Below are 23,172 nucleotides of genomic sequence, written 5' to 3'. Positions count from 1 at the left end.
AATTAATAATACACACACAAAGAAAAAATATGAATCTATAGTTTTACGAATGAATGAATGAATAAATGAATGATATACAAAATAATTATAGCAAAACAAAAGAAACAGATTCATTGAGAAAAATAACTCTAATAGCCGAGAGGTAAATACACCACTGACTGCAGATCACAAGTGTAACATTTCCATAGAGAATTTGCATTTTCATTTGTATAAATACAAGAGATTCCCCCTGTTTAACTAACTGACATCAGACCATGCATACATGCTCACATTTACTATCAGTGTATCTAAGCTGTATAGGTAGATGGAGTCATTGTTTACTTTATTGCATGTGTTAATGGCCATCATCAATTTTTCCAGAGCTAATGAGACTACTTGTAGCCTGTATGGAGAACCTGCATACCCACATCTTTGGAAAGATGGCGACATCATAATCGGAGGTATTTTTCCTTTTTATAGTTACTGGGAGATCAGTGACTTGTCCTATTCAGTCATGCCCCCTCCAGTGAAGTGCACCAGGTAAGCGGCATATGAAAGTTATGCATAAAAATGTTTTATATGATATAGAAAAGATATTATTATATATCTCAAGGTAACTGTGTTTTTGTCTGACTTTTTTTTATTACCAGCATGGAATTCAAAGGCTTCCATTATGCACAAAGCTTAATCTTTGCGATAGAAGAGATCAACAATAGTTCTTCATTATTGCCTGGAGTCATGCTTGGCTACAAGATCTTTGACACATGTGGCTCCACATCTTTGGGTGTTAAAGCAGCAATGACACTATTGAATGGAAATGAGAATTTAGTGCACAAAGGGATGTGCACAAAGCCAGCTCAGGTGCAGGCCATAATAGGAGAGACGTATTCATCAGTGTCAATGGCTATAGCGAAGAGTATTGGACCTTTCCACATGCCATTAGTAAGAATTTATGCATTTCTTAGCAAAATTATGACAATGGAAACAAGAATTCAAAGGTTAGATAATAACTTTTGATACACCTTTGCTGCAGATCAGTTATTACTCCACTTGCGAATGCCTAAGTGACAAAAGAAAATATCCATCATTTCTGCGCACAATTCCCAGTGATTTCCATCAAAGCAGAGCACTTGCGGAGATGGTCAAGCACTTCGGTTGGACATGGGTGGGAGCAATAAGAAGAGATGATGATTATGGCAATAGCGGGATGGCAACTTTCTCTCGTGTGGCAGAACAGCTTGGGGTCTGCTTAGAGTACTCCCTTCCATTTTTTCCAACCTATTCACAAGAAAAAGTGCTAAGGATCATTGAGCAAATTAAAATGTCGACTTCTCGTGTGATAGTTGCATTTTTCACTCAATGGGACTTCGATGTTTTGCTGCCTATGCTTTCCGAACACAACATTACTGGATATCAGTGGGTTGGAACTGAAGGCTGGATCTCTGATCCAGTAGTGGCCAAATTAGATACGCACAACATACTACAAGGAGCAATAGGACTTGCCATTCCTAAAACAAAAGTGACAGGTCTGAAGGATTTTATTCTTGATATAAAACCTCTGAAAGCAGTTGGCAATGCCATTTTTACTCATTTCTGGGAGGCTTTATTTAAGTGTAAATTTACAGTGCAGAATGATTCAGAGGACTCAGCTGTATGTACAGGTGATGAAAAACTCTCTGAGATAGAAAACACCTTTACAGATATGTCGTTCATGCCAATTTTCAATAATATCTATAAAGCAATCTATGCCATAGCCTATACTCTACACAGTCTTCTTGATTGCCAACACACGTGTCCTACAAAGAAGCAGCCAGATCAGTTCACTGTAAGTAAATACCATTGCTGAATCTTACCTAAGATTTTTACACAAATACCTACTAACTGCAAATTTGTGCTATTTCATTAGTTTCTGGAAAACCTCAAAAAAGTGCACTTTACGACAAAAGACGGTGAAGAAGTGTATTTCGATGCAAATGGTGATCCTCCAGCAAAATATGAAATAATAAACCGACAAATGAGTAAAGATGACCAGTTTGAATTTGTCACGGTGGGACTTTATGATTCCTCTTTACCAATTGTTGATCGTTTAGCAGTAAACATGGCCTCAATTGTCTGGGCAAAAAATACAAATCAAGTGAGTATAAGTAAAAACACATGAAATCAATGATGTGAAAGACTTAAAATTTATTCCATATTACCATGTAACCACATTTTCTGTTTTAAAAAGGTGCCAAAGTCTGTATGCAGTGAGAGTTGCCCTCCTGGCACAAGAAAAGCTGTACAGAAAGGAAAGCCCATCTGCTGTTTTGACTGCATACCATGTGCTGATGGAGAAATCAGTAATATGACCGGTAATGTATATCTTTAAAAGAAGACAATGTATAGGTAACAAAATCAGAAAGTAATATACATATTGCTAATAACACATCACTGTTGTCATTAATATTCTACAAAATGTTAGAAATACACTAAATACTATATGCTAGTGATCATGCTAGAAACCTTTATGATATCTTCATTAAACTGTCAAACCTTTTTGTGTATTTTAAATTTTTATTAATTTTTTTTTTTTCTGTCACTCATACAGATTCCGTTGAATGTGAGCAGTGCCAGCAAGATTATTGGTCAAATGCAGACAAAAATAGATGCGTAAAGAAGGAAATTGAATATTTGTCCTACGAGGAAACAATGGGAATTTTGCTAACAGCGGTTTCTATTGTTGGTTTAGTTATAACAGTGGTGATAGCATTCATATTTTTCAAACATAAAAATACACCAATAGTCAGGGCGAACAACTCTGAACTGAGCTTCCTGCTGCTCTTCTCACTGACTCTGTGTTTCCTATGTTCACTTACATTCATTGGACGGCCCTCTGAGTGGTCCTGTATGCTGCGCCACACAGCTTTTGGGATCACATTTGTACTCTGTATCTCCTGTGTTTTGGGGAAAACTATAGTGGTGTTAATGGCCTTCAGAGCTACACTTCCAGGCAGTAATGTCATGAAATGGTTTGGGCCTCCACAACAGAGACTCAGTGTAGTTGCATTCACTTTCATACAGGTTCTCATTTGTGTGCTTTGGTTAACAATATCCCCTCCTTTCCCTTTCAAAAATCTAATGCACTATAAGGAAAAGATCATTCTCGAATGCAATTTGGGCTCAACCATAGGTTTCTGGGCCGTGCTGGGTTACATAGGAATTTTGGCACTTTTATGTTTCGTTTTAGCTTTTCTGGCTAGAAAACTTCCAGATAATTTTAATGAAGCAAAATTCATTACATTCAGTATGCTAATGTTTTGTGCAGTTTGGATTACTTTTATTCCCGCTTATGTCAGCTCTCCTGGAAAATTCACTGTAGCTGTGGAGATCTTTGCCATTTTAGCATCAAGCTTTGGTTTGCTGTTCTGTATCTTCCTTCCAAAGTGTTACATAATCATTATGAAGCCAGAAAAAAACACTAAAAAGCAGCTTATGGGAAAGGTGTCATAATGAAAATATTGATGATTAATAGAGACCAATGAAACCTATATCATTTATTCAACCTCAAAATTGATATAAGATCATTTGTTTATATTTTGTATGTAATTTAACTAAAATTACTATTGGGAAAATACACAAATGTCTGTTATGGGTGATATTTTAAATTCTATGTCTACTTTGGTTAAAGGTTTTAGTCATTAAAAGTGACAATTATAATGCTAGAGGAACTCAACAGATTTACAAAGCAGTACAGCAACAATTTAAACATTAGGATATTTGCCTGATCTTTAGATTTTTGTAGTACCATTGGAAAAAGTACATGCACATCTTTTTATTATGTCATACAATACATCATTCTAAAAGCAAATAAAGAATACCAGACACATCTATACTATGTTCATTTGGTTTTATTGAGTATCACATGGACACATAAATGACAACAGGGCACAGAACAATGCTCAGTATGGAAGCTGTATTATGACCTACCTTGAATGAACGCTCTTTAGATGGACAGCAAATTTATGACATGAAAAGGTAGCGATTATAAACCAACTCATTCACACGTTATGCTCATCTCATGATCTGGCTGTTCCTCCTGACTATTTTCAGCATGCTATTAATAATAAAAAAAAAAAGATTAGGAAAGTTTAGCTTGATCTCAGCATTCAAGTGGTGTAGATAACAGCAATTTAAAAGATGTTTATGTGACTGGTCTAAAAAGCTGTTTACATGAAGGGATCAGAAGTGAGTAAAGGTTTCTAGATAAGACATTTTGCTACAGCAGTGCTTATCCAGAAATCAAGTGGCACTTAAAGGCCAATTCTCTTCCCTGAATGTCAGGTGTATGCTGATTTCTACCCATCTCAAGTTCGGCCATTGTGAAATGATAGGGGGCCTCGGATTAAGCAAGGCGCAATCTGATTGGTTAAAGTAACCTCTTTAAGAAGCATGGATTGAAGCTACCAAGAGCCCATGCTGGTCATTTCTGCAAGCAATAAGTAATGTGGCGGCTAAAATCTGATTGGATATAAAAATAAACAGACATTCATTTGCGTTCCACCTTGTAGCAGCGCACCTGAGAGAAATGCAATGAAATAAAGAGAATAGAATATTGGGAATAATTTAATACATATTTATGAACAAAAATATATTAAAATGTAAGTCTGGGATTCAGTGATTCAGCAAACGCCTTGTGGGCCCTGACGGCCCTCCACTGATGTAGACAATAGATCAAGTGTATAGTTCAGATCCCAGATCCCAATATCATTCATTTGTTAATTATTTATTTGCACATAGTTATTTATGTAATAATTGAGTAATATTTTAGACTGTAACATCAAGATGGTTACTGCCACCAGATATTGTTCTGAATATTTAAGAAACTGCTGAACTACACAGAATGGTTTCCCAAATAGAATTTCTTAAAATTTTCAGTTTTATGTAGCACTGAAAACTACATATACTGCTTATTTTAAATGTAATCACAAGTAAAACCTTTAACTTCATACAAAAGGCCCACTTCTTTCAGAATGGAAAGTCACACCTTCTTTGGCTGTGACGTACATGATTACTATAGAGAATTAAGATTTTCTTCAATATAAATATCATTGATTATCTCTGTTTTTGTGAGCTGCCAGATCAGATTGAAGGCATATTCATTGTCTCTTTCTCTCAATATTTCTTCTGTAAAGCTTCTAAAGCTGGACATCTAGATGGAGTCAATCTTTACTCTCTTGCCTGTAGTGATAGCTATTATAAATTCTTCTGGTGCACAAGAGACTGCTTGTAGGGTGTATGGAGAAACTAGATATCCACAGCTATGGAAGGAGGGTAATATTATAATTGGTGGTATTTTCCCTTTCCATAAAAAATGGGAGATCACTGACTCTTCTTATTCGGTCATGCCTGCTATAAACTGCATGAGGTAAGCAAGTCAAATCTTAGGTAGAACAACATGATGGATTATAATCCATAGTTGTCAATAATGTAAAATGAGGTTTGTCATATACAAAATATTTTATATGACTATGCATTTCTATCTGATTTTTTTTTCTTAAAGTTTGGATGTCAGAGCATTCCAGTATTCACAGACCCTGATCTTTGCAATAGAGGAAATCAACAACAGTTCATCATTACTTCCTGGAGTCTCGCTGGGCTTTAAAGTATTTGATACCTGTAATTCTGCAGCACTGGGCGTGAAAGGGGCAATGGGACTTTTGAATGAAAATGAAAATTCAGTATCAAATCAGAGCTGCACAAAGCCAGCCCAGGTGCAAGCCATAATAGGAGAGACATATTCGTCAGTGTCCATGGCTATAGCAAAGAGTATTGGACCTTTCAGCATGCCCATGGTAGGAACTACTTGTTTATTTTCTGGATTCATAATAAAATGTAATGTATCATTTTTAGCTAATTTACAGTTTAAACGATGTGTGACAGAAGAAAATATTACTGATTGCTATACCTGACATAATTATGTGGATCTAATTTTAGATCAGTTATTATTCTACATGTGAGTGCCTCAGTGATAAAAGAAATATCCTCATTTCTGCGCACTATCCCCAGTGATTATTACCAGACGTTAGCGCTTGCAGAAATGATCAAGCACTTTGGCTGGACCTGGGTGGGAGCAATAAGGAGAGATGATGATTATGGTAACAATGGAATGGCTGCATTTACTAAAATCGCAGAACAACTTGGTATATGTTTAGAATACTCCCTTCCATTTTTTAGAACCTACTCACAAGAAAAAGTTTTGAGAATTGTTGAGCAAATTAAAAGTTCCACTTCACGGGTGATAGTGGGATTTGTCACTCCATGGGACCTGGAGATTTTACTTCAAGTATTTGCTGAACACAACATCACTGGATACCAGTGGGTGGGAAGTGAGGCATGGATTGCTGATTTAATAGCAGCTACTTTGGATAAGTCAAATATACTGCAAGGAGCCATAGGGCTAGCGATTCCAAAAGCAACCGTAACAGGACTGAAGGACTTCATTCTTGATATAAAACCATTAAAAACTGTAGGAAATGCCATTTTTACAGAATTATGGGAAGCTCTGTTTAGTTGCACATATGCAGTGCAGAATAATTCTGAGAACATACCAGCCTGCACAGGAGAAGAGAAACTGTCTGAGGTGGAAAATAACTTCATTGACATGTCTTTGATGCCTATTTTCAGTAATGTGTACAAAGCAGTATATGCCATTGCCCATACACTACATCAACTTCTTGGCTGCAAAGAATCATGTCCTGTTATAAAGCAGCCTGATCCTTTCACAGTGAGTTAAAGTGTTTTCAAGATTTACTATAGTACATTGAAGTTTTGATATACACAAGCTGCACTAATATTAAAAGACAAATTTATTTGTACATATGTATAGCTGTATACAGAGTTAATAACAGTTGAAGGAATAATTATAACTGAACAGAATGAAATACTGATTCTTACTTTTTTTCCCCCTTAGTTTTTAGAAAGTCTCAAAAAGGTGCGTTTCAGCACAAAGGAAGGTGAAGAGGTTTATTTTGATAAAAATGGTGATCCTCTGGCAAAATATGACATAATAAATTGGCAAAAAAATAAAGAAAACCAACATGAGTTTGTCACAGTTGGACTTTATGACTCCTCTTTCCTGCTCAGGATCGATTGGCAGTAAATATGGCCTCAATTGTCTGGTCACAAAATGCAAACAAGGTAAGTATTAAGAAAAATATATGATTTGGTTGGATATTATTTATATATATATATATATATATATATATATATATATATATATATATATATATATATATATATGATTTATTGTTTATTATTATTTATTTTTAATCAAGAAAGTATTAAAAAAAATATATAACAAAATTAAACTTAAAAAGTTGCATTGGTCATAGGTGCCAAAGTCTGTATGCAGTGAGAGTTGCCCTCCCGGCACAAGAAAAGCTGTACAGAAAGGAAAACCCATCTGCTGTTTTGACTGCATACCATGTGCTGATGGAGAAATCAGTAATATGACAGGTATATAAATGGCTTAAGTTATAGATTTTGCTATATAGAATAGTAATATAACTGTACTATGAATACATTTTCAATTGTAAGACTAAAATTAAATTAAATCTCTTGAGTGTGATGAATTTCTAAACCTATTTTATATTCTCTCCCTCGGACAGATTCCATTAAATGTGAACGATGTCAGCAAGATTTCTGGTCGAATCCTGTCAGAGACACATGTGTAAAGAAGGAAATTGAATATTTATCCAATGAAGAAACTATGGGAATTTTGCTAACAGCAGTATCTATTATTGGGACATTTATAACAATAACAATAGCAATCATATTCTACAAATACAAAAATACTCCAATAGTCAAGGCCAACAACTCTGAACTGAGCTTTCTGTTGCTCTTTTCTTTAACTCTGTGTTTCCTTTGTTCACTTACTTTCATTGGACAGCCCTCTGAGTGGTCCTGTATGCTGCGCCACACAGCGTTTGGAATCACATTTGTCCTCTGTATCTCCTGTGTTCTGGGGAAAACTATTGTGGTGTTAATGGCGTTCAGAGCTACACTTCCAGGCAGCAATGTCATGAAATGGTTTGGGCCTCTACAACAGAGATTCAGTGTTCTTGCATTCACTCTTATACAGGTCATCATTTGTGTGCTTTGGTTAACAACATCCCCTCCTTTCCCTTTTAAAAATTTCATGCATTACAAGGAAAAGATCATTCTTGAATGCAGTTTGGGCTCAAATCTAGGTTTCTGGGCTGTACTGGGTTACATAGGAATTTTAGCACTTTTATGTTTCATTTTAGCTTTTTTAGCCAGAAAACTTCCGGACAATTTTAACGAAGCAAAATTCATCACATTCAGCATGTTACTGTTCTGTGCAGTTTGGATTACTTTTATACCCGCTTATGTCAGTTCTCCTGGAAAATTCACTGTAGCTGTAGAGATATTTGCTATTTTAGCATCAAGCTTTGGGTTACTCTTCTGTATCTTTCTTCCAAAGTGTTACATAATCATCATGAAGCCAGAGAGGAACACTAAAAAGCAGCTTATGGGAAAAGAGTCTGTTCAATAGGTTAACAGTTTACATGTGCATGACTGCATGATGCTATTGCCCAATATGAAATAAATATCCAAGTAATCTTTAAACATAATATTTTAACACATTACAACCCAAGGTTTTCCAAGGTAATAATTGTATACGTTTGTTACATAATTCAATAATTGTTAAATAATGGTGTATATGATGCCAGGAAATTTTGCAGTTTAATATTACGGTGTGAGCATTTGTCACTTCCAATTTTAGATCATATATTAAAACATTTGCATTAGGCACATTTTGGTGGCATTCAGTAGCAACCAAGTTATTATTTACCAAACAATTAAATGCTCACACAATGAAGGAACTTTAATTGTCTTGATATGTGGATTTCTCCATCACATCATTTATTTCATTTGCAAACAACATTCTACCCAAAAGTGCATTTAAATTTTTCATTTTCTATGCATACATAAAGTTAAGGAAAATAAACTTATATTAATAAAAAACCCATATTGGGAATGGATTCAAGTGCAGATTTCTTTATTGCAGAAAACAGAAAATAAAGTGAAATAAAGTAAGAAACCAAATCTAACAAAACAACAACAAAATGACCAAACTATGCAAGGCTGGGCAGGAATGTGTAACATACAGTACCACAATATACAACAACTAAGGTTGGACAATGCAGAACTTCCCTGGGGTCTTTTATTAGAATTAATCAAGTGAAGACAAAAAACATTGTGCACTATAGGAAGTGTTTATAGAGAATAGAAAAATATATTCCATAATGTGAGTGAGGATGCCATCTAGCAGTCAGGGAGGATTTGTCCTAGATGCTTTTGACAATGTTATTTATTAATAGACTCATCTCTATTTCTACACCTCATGTGTTAGTTACTCTGACTGAAAAGTAATATCAAAGACTTTTGGAATATCAAAACAAAAAGGAGAACCCTAATAAATGCACATCATGTTTGGGGAAAATAAGAGTAGCAAACATGTCAACTGTGAAGATCAGGAACATCATGATTTGGTGCTGTTAATTGTTCTGTGGTATTTTCTGTCATCAAAACATAAACAGAGTTATGCCCTGCAAATAATACAGGTAACAGATTACTCAAACTTGCCAACATTTCCCATTAGATATTCTAACCATTAAAGGTGCTTAAAAGGTACAACACCCAGGACCGGTTTATGTTTTGACAGTAATGTTTGACTCTGGGGGCAGTTGGAAGCTTCATTGTTCAAGCTTACTCATGCTGCAGTTCGGAGCCCTGCATTAGAAAACTCTTTTAATTCTGGTCACTGTCTCACCACAGCACTCGGTTATACTCAGCTTCCTATTACTTGTTTAACATAACCCTGCCATTTTGCAGTAAAAAAAACAAAACAAAACAAAAAAAAAAAAAACAGATTACCTACAGTACTGGTCTTACTACTGCATTGTCTTCATGTTTCAAAGGTATCACAAGTCACCACCTCAGGCAAAAATCCTGACACTCATGTCTCTGTTTGTGTGACCCCCTGAACATTCTGTTTATTTAATGAAAAAACATCTTTAATCCATGATGATGGAAGCTGGAGATCCTGGTTATGCGGCAAAGGTATAGAACAAAGTAACAGTCCCAGGCACCATCTTAGGACATTCTTGATAATCCTTGGCCTCGAATTCCCCACAGAATATCTGGAATGCATCTGCAATCTGGTGAGCATTAGCATTAGTCTGGACTAACGTGGCATGGACCCACAGTGGTAAATCAATCTCCACTTATGAGCTCTTCTTAAAGTTATTTCATGTTTGACTAATCTCCAGATGGAAAAGAGGCTGGCAAAATTCTGCTTACCCTTTTACACGGCAACTATTGCGACATGGATGATGTTCTAGAGATTTTAACCATTGCAACAAGCAGTGAATGAAAGGAACCCACACTTAAACCACGTTTCTACCTCACTAACCGCCTAGACTTACTTCCACTCAATCATGGAACTCAGTCAGCTGTCTGGCCCACTGTTGTATGCAAAGAAAGCAAAAACTAAAAACGAATGCATATAGGATGCACGCGGGTCAGTGAGGAAAAAAGAAAAAAACTACAGAGGGAATTCCGATGCTTCTACTGTGAAGGAGGCAATCACTTTGTGCAAAGTTGCCCACTTTGTAAACAAGGCCTAGATCCTTGCAGTGAGAATTCCAAAGTCTGTCACACGTTGGTGAGTTCATAGCTTACACTGCTTTCACTGTAAAAAGCATACTGAAACATTTAGGAAAGTCTCTCATATTAACAGCAATGACTGATTCAAGAGCGGCAGAGCTGGCCACAGTGACTAATCAGTGGAGTATTTATTAGAGACAAGGCAATTACTCACTGAAACAAACCCCTTGTACTACAGATTGGGGCTTTACACCAAGAGTCAGTTATGTTCCTGATCACAAACTTACCCAAACATCCCATCATTCATGGCTTTCATGGTTAAAGCTACTCCACTCAACAAATAATCCGATGATCCAACTACTGTCTTAAACACTGCCACTGTTTTGGCCACCACCAGTGAAGGCAAACTGTCTTCAGCCAAGCGCAATTACAATGTGGTTAACAGAGAACATACTACCTACTCTACGAAAAGGTACTGTTGGCCTAACATGTTGTCTGACATCTTGTTCAGTGTGTGCACATAGTAAGGTTTCTCATATGTTACCTATGGGTACCCTGAAAAGATTCTGGTCCCACTTGGCCTGGAATTTTATTAATGATCTTCTGGAATTTTAGGGTACCAGAGTGATCCTGGTGGTTATAGACAGGTCCTCAAAGTAACTACATTTGATCTCTCTACCCACACTGCCATCCGACTATATCACAGCAGAACTGGTATTAAACTAAGAGCTCAGGTACTTCGTCATTCCAGAAGAGAAAGTGAGTGACTGTCGCCCTCAGTTCACCTCCAGAGTCTGGACAAACTTTATGGAGAAGCTAGGGATGACTAGCACCAAGCACATAGTACAGGTACTATATAAGTACAGGTCCTTATATATGTCCTGTACCCCCCCACATACTTCTCTGCAACACCTGACTTCCTCATACAATATCAAAATACTTCTCCACCAACATTCTCAAAGAAAATATTGTGTCCATAGTGCTCTTCCTTGTCATAAAAAAAAAATACATTGCTCACACATGGTCACCACTCCAATCAGCTTGGCTTCCACTACTCTTTCTCATAACCTCATGGTGTGGCTGGTCAACTTTATTATCTCCCTTATTCTTATACTTCTCAATACCTCAGGCATTATCTCACTTTACAAAAAATGTTAAACAATCTAATTAAAAACTCCACTGCAATATCTCCTAAACATCCAACTTTTAAGTAATGGGGGTTTTCTTTCCCATTATAAATAGGAGATTTTTTTGCATTTATTAAATTTATCAAGTTTATTAAAAGGACCACTGATCCTGTAATAAAAAAAAAAAATACTACCTTCAGTATGTTTTGTTTAATTCTGTATCTATTCTGTATTAAAAAAAAAAAAAAAAAAGAAAAAAATATATATAATCTTTTATTTAATCTTTTTTTTATGATTACAGATCAGTTATGGACTTACAGTGAAATGGTTTTATGCTGTTTGTGGTTATAAAAATGAGCATTCACTGTAATAATAATTTCTGTAATGTAATGTTTCCTTTGTATCTTTTTCAACAAAACCCTATATTGTGAAATGCAATCTGTAACACAGGCAACATTAGAGCTATTTGATTAATTAAATAAATAAATAAATTATTAATATTATCTGAATTTGCTATTGCGTTTAGTACAAATTGTCTATTGTCCCAAGCAAATGCATACACTGAAAACCATAAGTGGAAGAAAAATCATTATAGTCACAATCTATCTTTGAAAGAAAAAAAAAATCCTTTTGAATTGCATAGAAAATGTAAGAATGTTAAAGCATAATATCTTTGGTCAGTATGTCATGCACTGGGAATGTATTTCAGAATACATCCCACCCACTTTGATTGTGACTCATATGCTTGACAATACCATAGAGGATTTGCATTTCCATTTGTATAAATATGATTTAATCCTTCCTGATTGTCCTAACAGATTGGGCCACTCACATGTGCTCTTATATTTTTTTTTGTACTTTAGAACAGTATAGTTAGATGGAATCCATATTTTCTGTTTTGCATATGATAATAGCCATTGTAAATTTTTCCAGAGCTAATGAGACTGCTTGTAGTTTGCTGGGAGAGCTTGCATACCCACATTTTTTCAAGGATGGTGATATCATTATAGGAGGGATTTTTCCATTTTATAGTAAATGGGAGTTTACAGACTTGTCTTACTCCGTAATGCCTCCTCCAGTACAATGCACAGGGTAAGTATTATTGATAAAGTAGAATTAATGTTGCTTATTATAAATTTACTATGATAAAGTGATGAAATGTTTCAATATTATTTTGAAATGATGGATTTGTCTGTTGTTTTTAAATAGCTTGGATTTCAGAGCTTTTCAATACACACAGTCCATGATCTTTGCAGTAGAAGAGATCAACAACAGTTCCTCTTTACTTCCTGGAGTCTCCCTCGGTTATAAGATCTATGACACTTGTAGTTCTTCAGCAATGGGAGTTAAAATGGCAATGACACTTATGAATGGAAATGAAAATTCTGTTGCAAATCAGGTCTGCACAAAGCCAGCCCAGGTGCAAGCAATAATAGGTGAGGCATACTCCTCAGTGTCCACAGCTATAGCAAAGAGCATTGGACCATTCAACATGCCCATAGTAAGAATACAAATCAATTTTTATTACTAACGTAAATATTTCAACAGCATCTGTAATGCACGGCTGATAAGGCATTATTTACTCAATTTAAATTTTTGATATGTGCAAAATAAATGAATGTAATAGCTGAGTTGTTTGTGTTAACATTAATTTTAGATCAGTCACTATTCCACCTGTGAATGTCTGAGTGACAAAACGAAATATCCCTCATTTCTGCGCATTATTCCCAGCGATTACCACCAATCCAGAGCCCTGGCAGAGATGGTAAAGCACTTTGGCTGGACCTGGGTGGGAGCAATACGAAGAGATGATGACTATGGCAACAATGGAATGGCTACGTTTACAAAAGTTGCAGAACAACTGGGTATATGCTTGGAATATTCCCTTCCTTTTTTCACAACCTACTCACAAGAAAGAATACTGAGAATAGTAGAGCAAATTAAAAGTGCCACTTCTCGAGTCATAGTGGGATTCCTTACTTACTGGGATTGGAAGATTTTGGTGCATGTGTTTACTGAACATAACATCACTGGATACCAGTGGGTAGGAACTGAGGGTTGGATCGCAGTGGCAACACTGGATAAGCAAAATATACTACAAGGAGCCATAGGGCTAGCTATTTCCAAAACAACAGTTACAGGTCTTGAAGACTTCATTTTAGATATAAAACCACTGAAGTCTGTAAGCGGTGGCATTTTCACAGAATTTTGGGAAGTTCTTTTTAACTGTAAATATACAATGCAGAATGACTCGCAGGTGCAACCAGCTTGTACAGGAGAAGAAAAACTGTCTGAAGTGAAAAACACTTTCACTGATATGTCTTTGCTGCCCGTTATCAGTAATGTGTATAAAGGGGTTTATGCAATTGGCCATACTCTACACAAACTCCTTGGATGCAAAGAAACTTGCCCCACAAAGAAGCAAGCTGATCCTCTTACAGTGAGTTAAAAGTAGTGCAAATGCATTGCTTAGGAAAGCTTTGGCACACAAATCCTGTAATTCAGTAACATGTCATTTAAAAATTGAATGGATAGTCTAAAGCGTCTTACTTTAGAGAAATGTAAAAGCATATGATTTTTTCATAAGCATATGAAATTTTCTTGTTTGATACTAATTCTTGTTCTTTTTAGTTTCTTGAGCACATCAAAAAGGTGCATTTCAAGACCAAAGATGGTGAAAGTGTTTATTTTGATAAAAATGGTGACCCTGTAGGAAAATATGAAATAATTAACTGGCAAACAAATGAGAAAAAACAACATAAATTTGTTACTGTTGGATTTTACGACTCTTCATTCCCTGATCAGAGTCGTTTATTTATTAACGTGTCCTCTATTGTTTGGGCAAAAAATAGTAATCAAGTAAGTACAAATTAAATTGCATGTTATAATTATGATATTAAAAATACAAAACAAAAACAAAACATTTTTCTTGGTCCTAGGTGCCAAAATCTGTATGCAGTGAGAGCTGTCCTCCTGGAACAAGGAAAGCTGTACAAAAAGGAAAACCTATCTGCTGCTTTGACTGTATACCATGTGCTGCAGGCGAGATCAGTAATACGACAGGTACTAGGTGTAATAATAACTAGATGTAATGACAAGTATAATATTCTTCAAATGTTTATATCTATATTGTTATGTTATTTAATGTAAATAGATTCAATTAATGGATTCTATTAAATAGAAATTATTCTTGAGACAGCGAAACAGCTTTACTAACCTCGAAATCTATTTATGTTTTTCCAAGCATATGCATCTTTACTTTATTCTTTTTTATTCCTGTATTACAGATTCTACTGAATGTAAAAAATGTCAACAAGACTTCTGGTCAAATCCACAAAAAGATAAATGTGTGAAGAAGGAAATTGAATATCTGTCATATCAGGAAACGATGGGGATGTTGTTGACAGTTATTTCTGTTGTTGGTGCAATTATGACAATGGTAATAGCAGTCATTTTTCTTAAGTATAAAAATACTCCAATAGTCAAAGCCAACAACTCTGAACTGAGCTTCCTGTTACTCTTCTCACTGGCCCTGTGCTTCCTTTGCTCACTAACATTCATTGGTCAGCCCTCGGATTGGTCCTGTATGCTGCGCCACACAGCATTTGGGATCACTTTTGTACTCTGCATTTCCTGTGTACTTGGGAAAACTATAGTGGTGTTAATGGCCTTCAGAGCTACACTTCCAGGCAGTAATGTCATGAAATGGTTTGGGCCTCCACAACAGAGACTCAGTGTACTTGCCTTTACTCTAATACAAGTGCTAATTTGTGTGCTTTGGTTAACAATATCACCTCCTTTCCCTTTCAAAAATCTAAGTCACTACAAGGAAAAGATTATTCTGGAATGTCATTTGGGCTCAACCATAGGTTTCTGGGCCGTGCTGGGTTACATAGGACTCCTGGCCCTTTTGTGTTTTGTGTTGGCTTTTCTTGCACGGAAGTTGCCTGATAATTTTAATGAAGCCAAATTTATCACATTCAGCATGCTCATATTCTGTGCAGTTTGGATCACTTTTATTCCAGCTTATGTCAGCTCACCTGGGAAATTTACTGTAGCTGTGGAGATATTTGCCATTTTGGCATCAAGTTTTGGCTTGTTATTCTGTATCTTTCTTCCAAAATGTTACATAATTATTTTGAAGCCAGAGAAGAACACTAAAAAGCAAGTTATGGGGAAAAATAGCAGTTAATTTTGCACCACAAATTATTTAAAGAAATCTAAATATTATTATAAATATAGCTCTATATAAAGCACATGGGTAGGTAAAATATTTGACACAATAGACACTCTAACATTAAGATATATTCTGTACCTTTACTACTATTGGATTCGTTTTTATTTTCTCATCAAGTCAAGGAACTATTACATTTAATAATTATAAAATTCTATTTCTTCTGTATATATTTAAAAAAAGATATGGGGTGTAGTGTGTAGCACAAACACAGTTACATCTGGTAAAAGCTTTACTGTATGAATCAATACATGAATTAATACAGTTTTAATAGATTAAATGCAAATGTAATACATACAACTTTTAAATTAGCCAATATATGTAGTAGAGCAGGCATAATGTAAAACAGCCTTATTGCTAATTATTATTATAAAAAGAAGCTCAAGCTTTAGTGTTAAGCCTGTCCTGCATGTGGCTGTATGAGTGAATGTGCTTTTTTAAAAATGTTTAAAAGTAAATATGTTGTGAGAAAAAGTGTAAAATGGTGTGGTCTCTACAGGGAATAAACATTTGATCAGTGGAAAACTGTCCTTTGGTCTGATGAGTCCAAATTTGAGATTTGTAGTTTTAGCTCATGTCTTTGTTAGACACACAGAGGGTAAATGGTGTGATTGTGTGGAGGTGCTTTGCTGGTAACACTATTAGTGATTTACTCAAAATTGAGGGGACACTTTTGCAGCTACATGACATCCCATCTGGTTGGCACTTAGTGGGACCATTATTTGTTTTCCAACAGACTTCCAATGACTCGAAACACACCTCTAGGTTTTGTAAAAGCTAATTGTTTAAGAAGAGTGGTATGGAGTGCTAAATCAGATTACCTGGCCCCCACAATCACTGATAAGGTTTGGGATGAGTTGGATCGGTGAGTGAAGGAAAAGTAGCCAACATGCACTCATCAGCTCTGGTAAATGTTTAACACAATTTTGTTAATACATAATTCAAAACTTATTATTTTATAGTTTGGATGTCTTCAGCATTTATCTACAAGAAAATGTGTGTCTGATCTTGTTCATACTGTATATTAATTGATTTAATCAAGTGAATTTAGACAGACACAAATTGCTTCAGTTGTTTCAGTTTTTCTGTATCAGTATCAAAGTACTTGTAATGTGCAGAAGGCGTGTTAAACACAGTCTTCCACTCATCTGCCTTCCGAATGCGAACAAAATAGTAGGTATTCCTCAGGTCCAACTTCATAAAGATGGTTGCCCCTGGAGGAGCTCGAACAAAGAAGCCATGAGTGGTAGGGGATAACGATTCTTGACAGTAATGACATTGAGCGCACAATAATCTATACATGGGTGGAGGGTCTAGTCGTTATGGGAAGGGTGAATAAAACTGGCAGAAAGAGAAGAGACTACTGCATATACTGCTCCATGGCCTCATGCTCAGGTCCAGACAGATGGGACAAACATCCACAGGGAGAAGAGGTTGCAGGCAGCAGGTCAATGGCACAGTTGTATGGCCTCTGCTGACTCTGCTGAAGATGGCCCACAGGTCATGGTAAACCGCCAGGATAGTGTTGAGATCAGGTGGAGGCTCATGATGTGGTGGGACAGGTGCAGGTCCTGGCAAGTCTGGCCCACTGTTAAAAGCCAGACGGGGGTTGTGATTCCAGAGCCAGGAAAAACCAAGCATGACATGAGCATGGGACAAGGGGATGATCAGGAATAAGAGCTATTCCTGATGCTGTTCAGCGACGGTAACAAGCAGTGGATGTATAATTGTCGAAGCAGGCTCTCATCCAGAATTTCAGAGTCTGCACAAGGCATTGGCACAAGGCATTGGAATTGCCTTTCAACGCATCGCTCCCAAATCATCCCGTCAATTCTGGTGGCCAGAGTGATTAGATTATCTTTGCCAACTGGTAACTCCCGGGCAACCAGCACATCCTTCACCTCCATAGCAAGACCTCCCAGAAAGGCATTGTGCAAAGCGGTGTGGTCCTAACTGCTGTCAATGGCATCTGTGCGAACTCGCCAACCGAGTGACTACCCTGGGTGCCAAGAAAAGCGACTATGCAGCATCCTGCCGTTGAGTAGAAGTATCGAAGATCTTGCGGACCTCCTCCCAGAAGGCGGTGAAAGATGAACAGAAGGAAAACTGGCTCGTCCACTTTGTGGTCGCCCATCGCTGGGCCTTTTGGAAATGAAGATGGCTGGAGCTGGAAGATGACATTGCACTGTGTGAGAAAGAAGCTGCAAGATGAGGTGAGGCTCTCAAGGCAGTTGTGGCTAGGACTGATTGTGACTGTGAAAATAGGTAATCTCAGTCTGTGTAGCCACCGCAGCTGGGGTGGGAGACCGGTCCAGGTGTTGCATGAGCTCCCGGGATGCTGAGGCCAGCTCCTGGAGTTGTTGAATGTGGGAAGCTGAGACTTGAGCCAAGGTGTTGAGGTCAGTTCTCAAATCCTAAGCATCCGCGGGGTCCATTTTGGCCAGATTATCGTTCCCTGGTGGTCTAGTGGTTAGGATGTGGCGCTCTCACCGCTGCGGCCCGGGTTCGATCCCCGGTCAGAGAACTAACCCCAGCCATTAGGGTTGCACAAGCTAGTGCACTCTTAGTGCCGGTCCCAAGCTCGGATAAATGGGGAGGGTGCGTTAGGAAGGGCATCCAGCATAAAAACGTGCCAAATCAAACATGCAGATCATAAATACAGATGATCCGCTGTGGTGACCCCTAATAGGAGAAGCCAAAAGAAAGTTATTCTGTCAGGGACTAGCTGGAGGGATCCAAATGCAGGACACAAGCCAAGAGCGTAAAAAAAGTCTTTAATAAAAAAAAAAACTGGGGAGTAACCAGGTGAAAAGTTTCAGAGCTCAAACCAAAAAACAACAGTGCAGATCCCAACAAACAGTTTCAAAACAAAACCCCAAAAAATTCAAAAGCACAGTTAAATAGCATTGAAAGCCAAGCAAACAGTCTAAAATCCGGCAACCAAGTGCGTGCCGAGAATCCAGAAATGCACGGCGCAAAAAGAGAAGACCGTGATAGTAACTGCAATTAAAGATATATGCCATACAATACTTTAGTATAACCACTTAAACCCTGATCCTTGTTTGTATTATGGCAAGGCCTTGAGCTAGTTTTGAGGATATAGGTACTAATAAGTAGGTTGTTTTAAGTAACAGTGATTTTTGGCATTTATGATTTGTGTATGCAACATAATGGAATAAAACCCATATATATATATATATATATATATATATATATATATATATATATATATATATATATATATATATATAAATCTTATTATTATAATTATTATCTGTTTGGGGGGGGGGTGCATCCAGAACAATATGTCGAAACTATATTTGACCTTTCTGAATATTTAAAATATAAGAGTTTCAAATATTCAAATATTTCAAAGATTTTCACAAGCTTTGAAATATTCAGAAAGGTCAAATATAGTTTCAAGATATTGTTCTGGATGCCCCCCTAAATAGATAATAATTATAATAATAAGATTAATATTCATAATAAGGCAAAAAAACCTACAAAGGTAAAATCAGTTAATAGGCAATTTCCTTTACAATAGAAAATTGCCACACCTTCTTTGGCTGTGACCCATTGCACCCTGTGCATTTTCTTCTATATAAATACCCCATACTCCTCTGTTCAGTTAGCTGTGAGATCAGACTTCATATATTTTGTCTCACTTATCTAGAGCTTGATAGTAGATGGAGTCAATGTTAACTATCTTTCATGTGGTAATGACCATCATCAATTCATATACTGCACAAGAGACTTGTGGTCTGCGTGGAGAACCTGCATATCCACATTTATGGAAAGATGGTGATATTTTGGTTGGAGGAATTTTCCCCTTCCATTTTAAATGGGAGTTCACAGACTTGTCCTATTCATTTATGCCTCCTACGATGAAATGTACAAGGTAAGCAGAAAAAACATGTAGAGAAAAATTATAATTAATTACGAACAATATCATTTGTATTAATACAATTTTAAAGTATATGTTTTTTATCTCGTTTTTAACAAGTATGGAATTCAGAGCCTTCCAGTATTCACAGACCTTGATCTATGCAATAGAGGAGATCAACAACAGTTCATCTTTACTGCCTGGAGTCTCACTGGGCTACAGGATCTATGATACCTGTGGTTCTCCAGCACAGGGCGTCAAAGTAGCAATGGCACTTGTAAATGGAAATGAAAACTCAACTACAGCTCAGACCTGCACAAAGCCAGCCCAAGTGCAAGCCATAATAGGAGAGACATATTCATCAGTGTCCATGGCCATAGCAAAGAGTATTGGACCATTCGGCATCCCTTTAGTAAGAATTTATGCACTTATTTATGGCTATAATTGTAATTATTTACTGTTTAATTGTATAGGTGAGATGATAAAACAACTTTTAATAGCTCATTTTCAAAATTCTTATTGTCTGTTATTCCTGAAATAATTATGTGGATCTAATTTTAGATAAGTTACTATTCTACATGCGAGTGCCTCAGTGATAAAAAGAAATACCCTTCATTTCTGCGCACTATTCCCAGTGATTATTACCAGACGATAGCACTTGCAGAAATGGTAAAACACTTTGGCTGGACCTGGGTGGGAGCAATACGAAGAGATGATGATTATGGTAACAATGGGATGGCTGCATTTATTAAAATTGCTGAACAGCTTGGTATATGTTTAGAATACTCCCTTCCATTTTTTAGAACCTACTCACAAGAAAGAGTTTTGAGAATCGTTGAGCAAATTAAAAGTTCCACTTCACGGGTGATAGTGGGATTTATCACTCCCCGGGAATTTGAAATTTTGCTGCATGTGTTTTTTGAGCACAACATAACTGGATATCAGTGGGTTGGAACTGAAGGCTGGATTGCTGATCCAGTTGCAGCCACATTGGATAAATACAATATATTGCAAGGAGCAATAGGACTAGCTATACCCAAAACAACAGTCACTGGTCTGAATGACTTTATTCTAGATATAAAGCCAATGAAATCAGTAGGCAGTGCCATTTTTATCAAATTTTGGGAAGCTCTGTTTACTTGTACATATACAGGGCAGAATAATTCAGGGAATATACCAATGTGCACAGGTGAAGAGAAACTGTCTCAGGTGAAAAACACCTTCACTGATATGTCCATGATGCCAATTTTTAGTAATGTTTATAAAGCAGTATATGCCATTGCTCATACATTACATGAACTTCTTGGCTGCAAAGAAACATGTCCTATAAAGAAGCAGCCTGATCCTTTAACAGTAAGTAAATAGTGTTTTCAAGACATTGATATTTTGGTTTTTAGTTGAACTTATTTAAATCCTTCGATTTTCTTAATCTATAAAGTTGACTTTATTTGATCAGTTTCTAGAACAACTGAAAAAAGTGTCTTTTAAGACAAAAGAAGGTGAAGCCGTTTACTTCGATGAAAACGGTGATCCTCCTGCGAAATATGAAATAATAAACTGGAGGAAAAATAAAGAAAACCAGTATGAATTCATCACAGTTGGACTGTATGACTCCTCTCTTCCTGCTCAGAATCGATTAGTAGTAAATATGACTTCAATTTTATGGGCACAAAATTCAAATCAAGTAAGTATAAGAAGGATGATCACAGAATGACTTCATAATGCAGATTCTATTGTAGGTCAAGTAACTGCAATGTCTATTTAAACAAGGTGCCGAAATCTGTATGTAGTGAAAGTTGCTCCCCCGGCACAAGGAAAGCTGTGCAGAAAGGAAAGCCCATCTGCTGTTTTGACTGTATACCATGTGCTGCAGGAGAGATCAATAATATGTCAGGTGTGTAATATCCCACTACAAATTATATAAACTCAGTGTATGTATGTATATATATATATATATATATATATATATATATATATATATATATATATATATATATATAAATACACACACACTGAGTTTGGCTTAATGTTTCTAAAATGTATTAAAATAACACATTTTTCTAAAGTACAAACATTTTTACCCTGTGACAGATTCAATCAAATGTGAGCAATGCCAGCAAGATTACTGGTCTAATCCAGACAGAAATCAATGCGTAAAGAAGGAAATTGAATATTTGTCCTATGATGAAACTATGGGGATTTTGCTAGCAGTGGTTTCTATTGTCGGTTTATTTATGACAATACTAACAGCATTCATATTTTTCAAATATAAAAATACACCAATTGTCAAAGCCAACAACTCTGAACTGAGTTTCCTACTGCTCTTCTCACTGGCTCTGTGTTTCCTCTGTTCACTTACTTTCATTGGACAGCCCTCTGAGTGGTCCTGTATGCTGCGCCACACAGCATTTGGAATCACATTTGTCCTCTGTATCTCCTGTGTTCTGGGAAAAACCATTGTGGTGTTAATGGCCTTCAGAGCTACACTTCCGGGCAGCAATGTCATGAAATGGTTTGGAGCTCCACAACAGAGACTCAGTGTACTTGCATTCACTCTCATACAGGTTCTTATTTGTGTGCTTTGGTTAACAATATCCCTCCTTTCCCTTTCAAAAATTTAATGCACTACAAGGAAAAGATCATTCTTGAATGCAGTTTAGGCTCAAACTTCGGTTTCTGGGCTGTACTAGGTTATATTGGACTTTTAGCACTTTTATGTTTTATTTTAGCTTTCTTAGCTAGGAAACTTCCGGACAATTTTAATGAAGCAAAATTCATCACATTCAGCATGTTACTGTTCTGCGCAGTTTGGATTACTTTTATACCCGCTTATGTCAGTTCTCCAGGAAAGTTCACTGTAGCTGTAGAGATATTTGCTATTTTAGCATCAAGCTTTGGGTTACTCTTCTGTATCTTTCTTCCAAAGTGTTACATAATCATCATGAAGCCAGAGAAGAACACTAAAAAGCAACTCATGGGAAAAGGGCCAGTTTAGTAAATGAATATGTTGATTAATGTGGATCATTGTAACCTACTCAACCTCAAAATGACATGTAATATTTTATTTATATTGTGTATGTAGTTTAATTACAATAAAAAAGTGGACAATATAACAATGTCTTCCAGTTTCATGGAATTTAAGCTTAGGTTTACTGTTAGAGTGAAAGTGACGATTATAGTGGTATACAAATAATCAACTACTGATTCACAAAGCAGTACATCCAACATTTACACTCTTAAACGTTCTGTAGTTCCATAGTCATTATTTACAGAACAGC

At 36.5% G+C, this 23,172-nt stretch overlaps 3 protein-coding genes and 1 pseudogene across 3 annotated transcripts; all 4 read left to right on the top strand.

Annotated features, from left to right (window-relative positions):
* Positions 1 to 304: 304 nt before the first annotated feature.
* On the top strand, positions 305 to 3,468 carry LOC124395855 (extracellular calcium-sensing receptor-like). Its single transcript, XM_046864731.1, has 6 exons — positions 305 to 519; positions 630 to 921; positions 1,013 to 1,804; positions 1,886 to 2,113; positions 2,207 to 2,330; positions 2,567 to 3,468. The coding sequence occupies exons 1-6, from the start codon at positions 305 to 307 to the stop codon at positions 3,466 to 3,468; spliced, it is 2,553 nt and encodes an 850-aa protein (XP_046720687.1).
* A 1,892-nt stretch (positions 3,469 to 5,360) lies between these two features.
* LOC124395937 lies at positions 5,361 to 8,533 on the top strand (annotated as a pseudogene).
* A 4,487-nt stretch (positions 8,534 to 13,020) lies between these two features.
* LOC124395936 (extracellular calcium-sensing receptor-like) lies at positions 13,021 to 15,969 on the top strand. Its single transcript, XM_046864832.1, is given in 7 exon segments — positions 13,021 to 13,278; positions 13,435 to 14,217; positions 14,409 to 14,636; positions 14,717 to 14,840; positions 15,065 to 15,475; positions 15,478 to 15,526; positions 15,528 to 15,969. Coding segments are annotated over 7 exon segments (2,295 nt in total).
* A 3,761-nt stretch (positions 15,970 to 19,730) lies between these two features.
* On the top strand, positions 19,731 to 22,889 carry LOC124395935 (extracellular calcium-sensing receptor-like). The gene is given in 7 exon segments (XM_046864830.1): positions 19,731 to 19,909; positions 20,015 to 20,306; positions 20,456 to 21,247; positions 21,351 to 21,578; positions 21,665 to 21,788; positions 21,986 to 22,480; positions 22,483 to 22,889. Coding segments are annotated over 7 exon segments (2,517 nt in total).
* The last annotated feature ends 283 nt before the right edge of the window (positions 22,890 to 23,172 follow it).

This window comes from Silurus meridionalis, chromosome 13 (genome assembly GCF_014805685.1).
Source record: "Silurus meridionalis isolate SWU-2019-XX chromosome 13, ASM1480568v1, whole genome shotgun sequence".
Lineage (NCBI taxonomy): Eukaryota > Metazoa > Chordata > Actinopteri > Siluriformes > Siluridae > Silurus > Silurus meridionalis.
The sequence above is the reverse complement of the archived record's forward strand: the minus strand, read 5'-3'. Positions and strand labels throughout refer to the sequence as shown.

Bases quoted from the DNA above. Each gene is read 5' to 3' on its own strand.
- LOC124395855 (XM_046864731.1), top strand. From the start codon at position 305: ATGGAGTCATTGTTTACTTTATTGCATGTGTTAATGGCCATCATCAAT. The intron at 520-629 runs GTAAGCGGCATA...TTTTATTACCAG, and splicing joins CCTCCAGTGAAGTGCACCAG to CATGGAATTCAAAGGCTTCC. The intron at 1,805-1,885 runs GTAAGTAAATAC...CTATTTCATTAG, and splicing joins AGCAGCCAGATCAGTTCACT to TTTCTGGAAAACCTCAAAAA.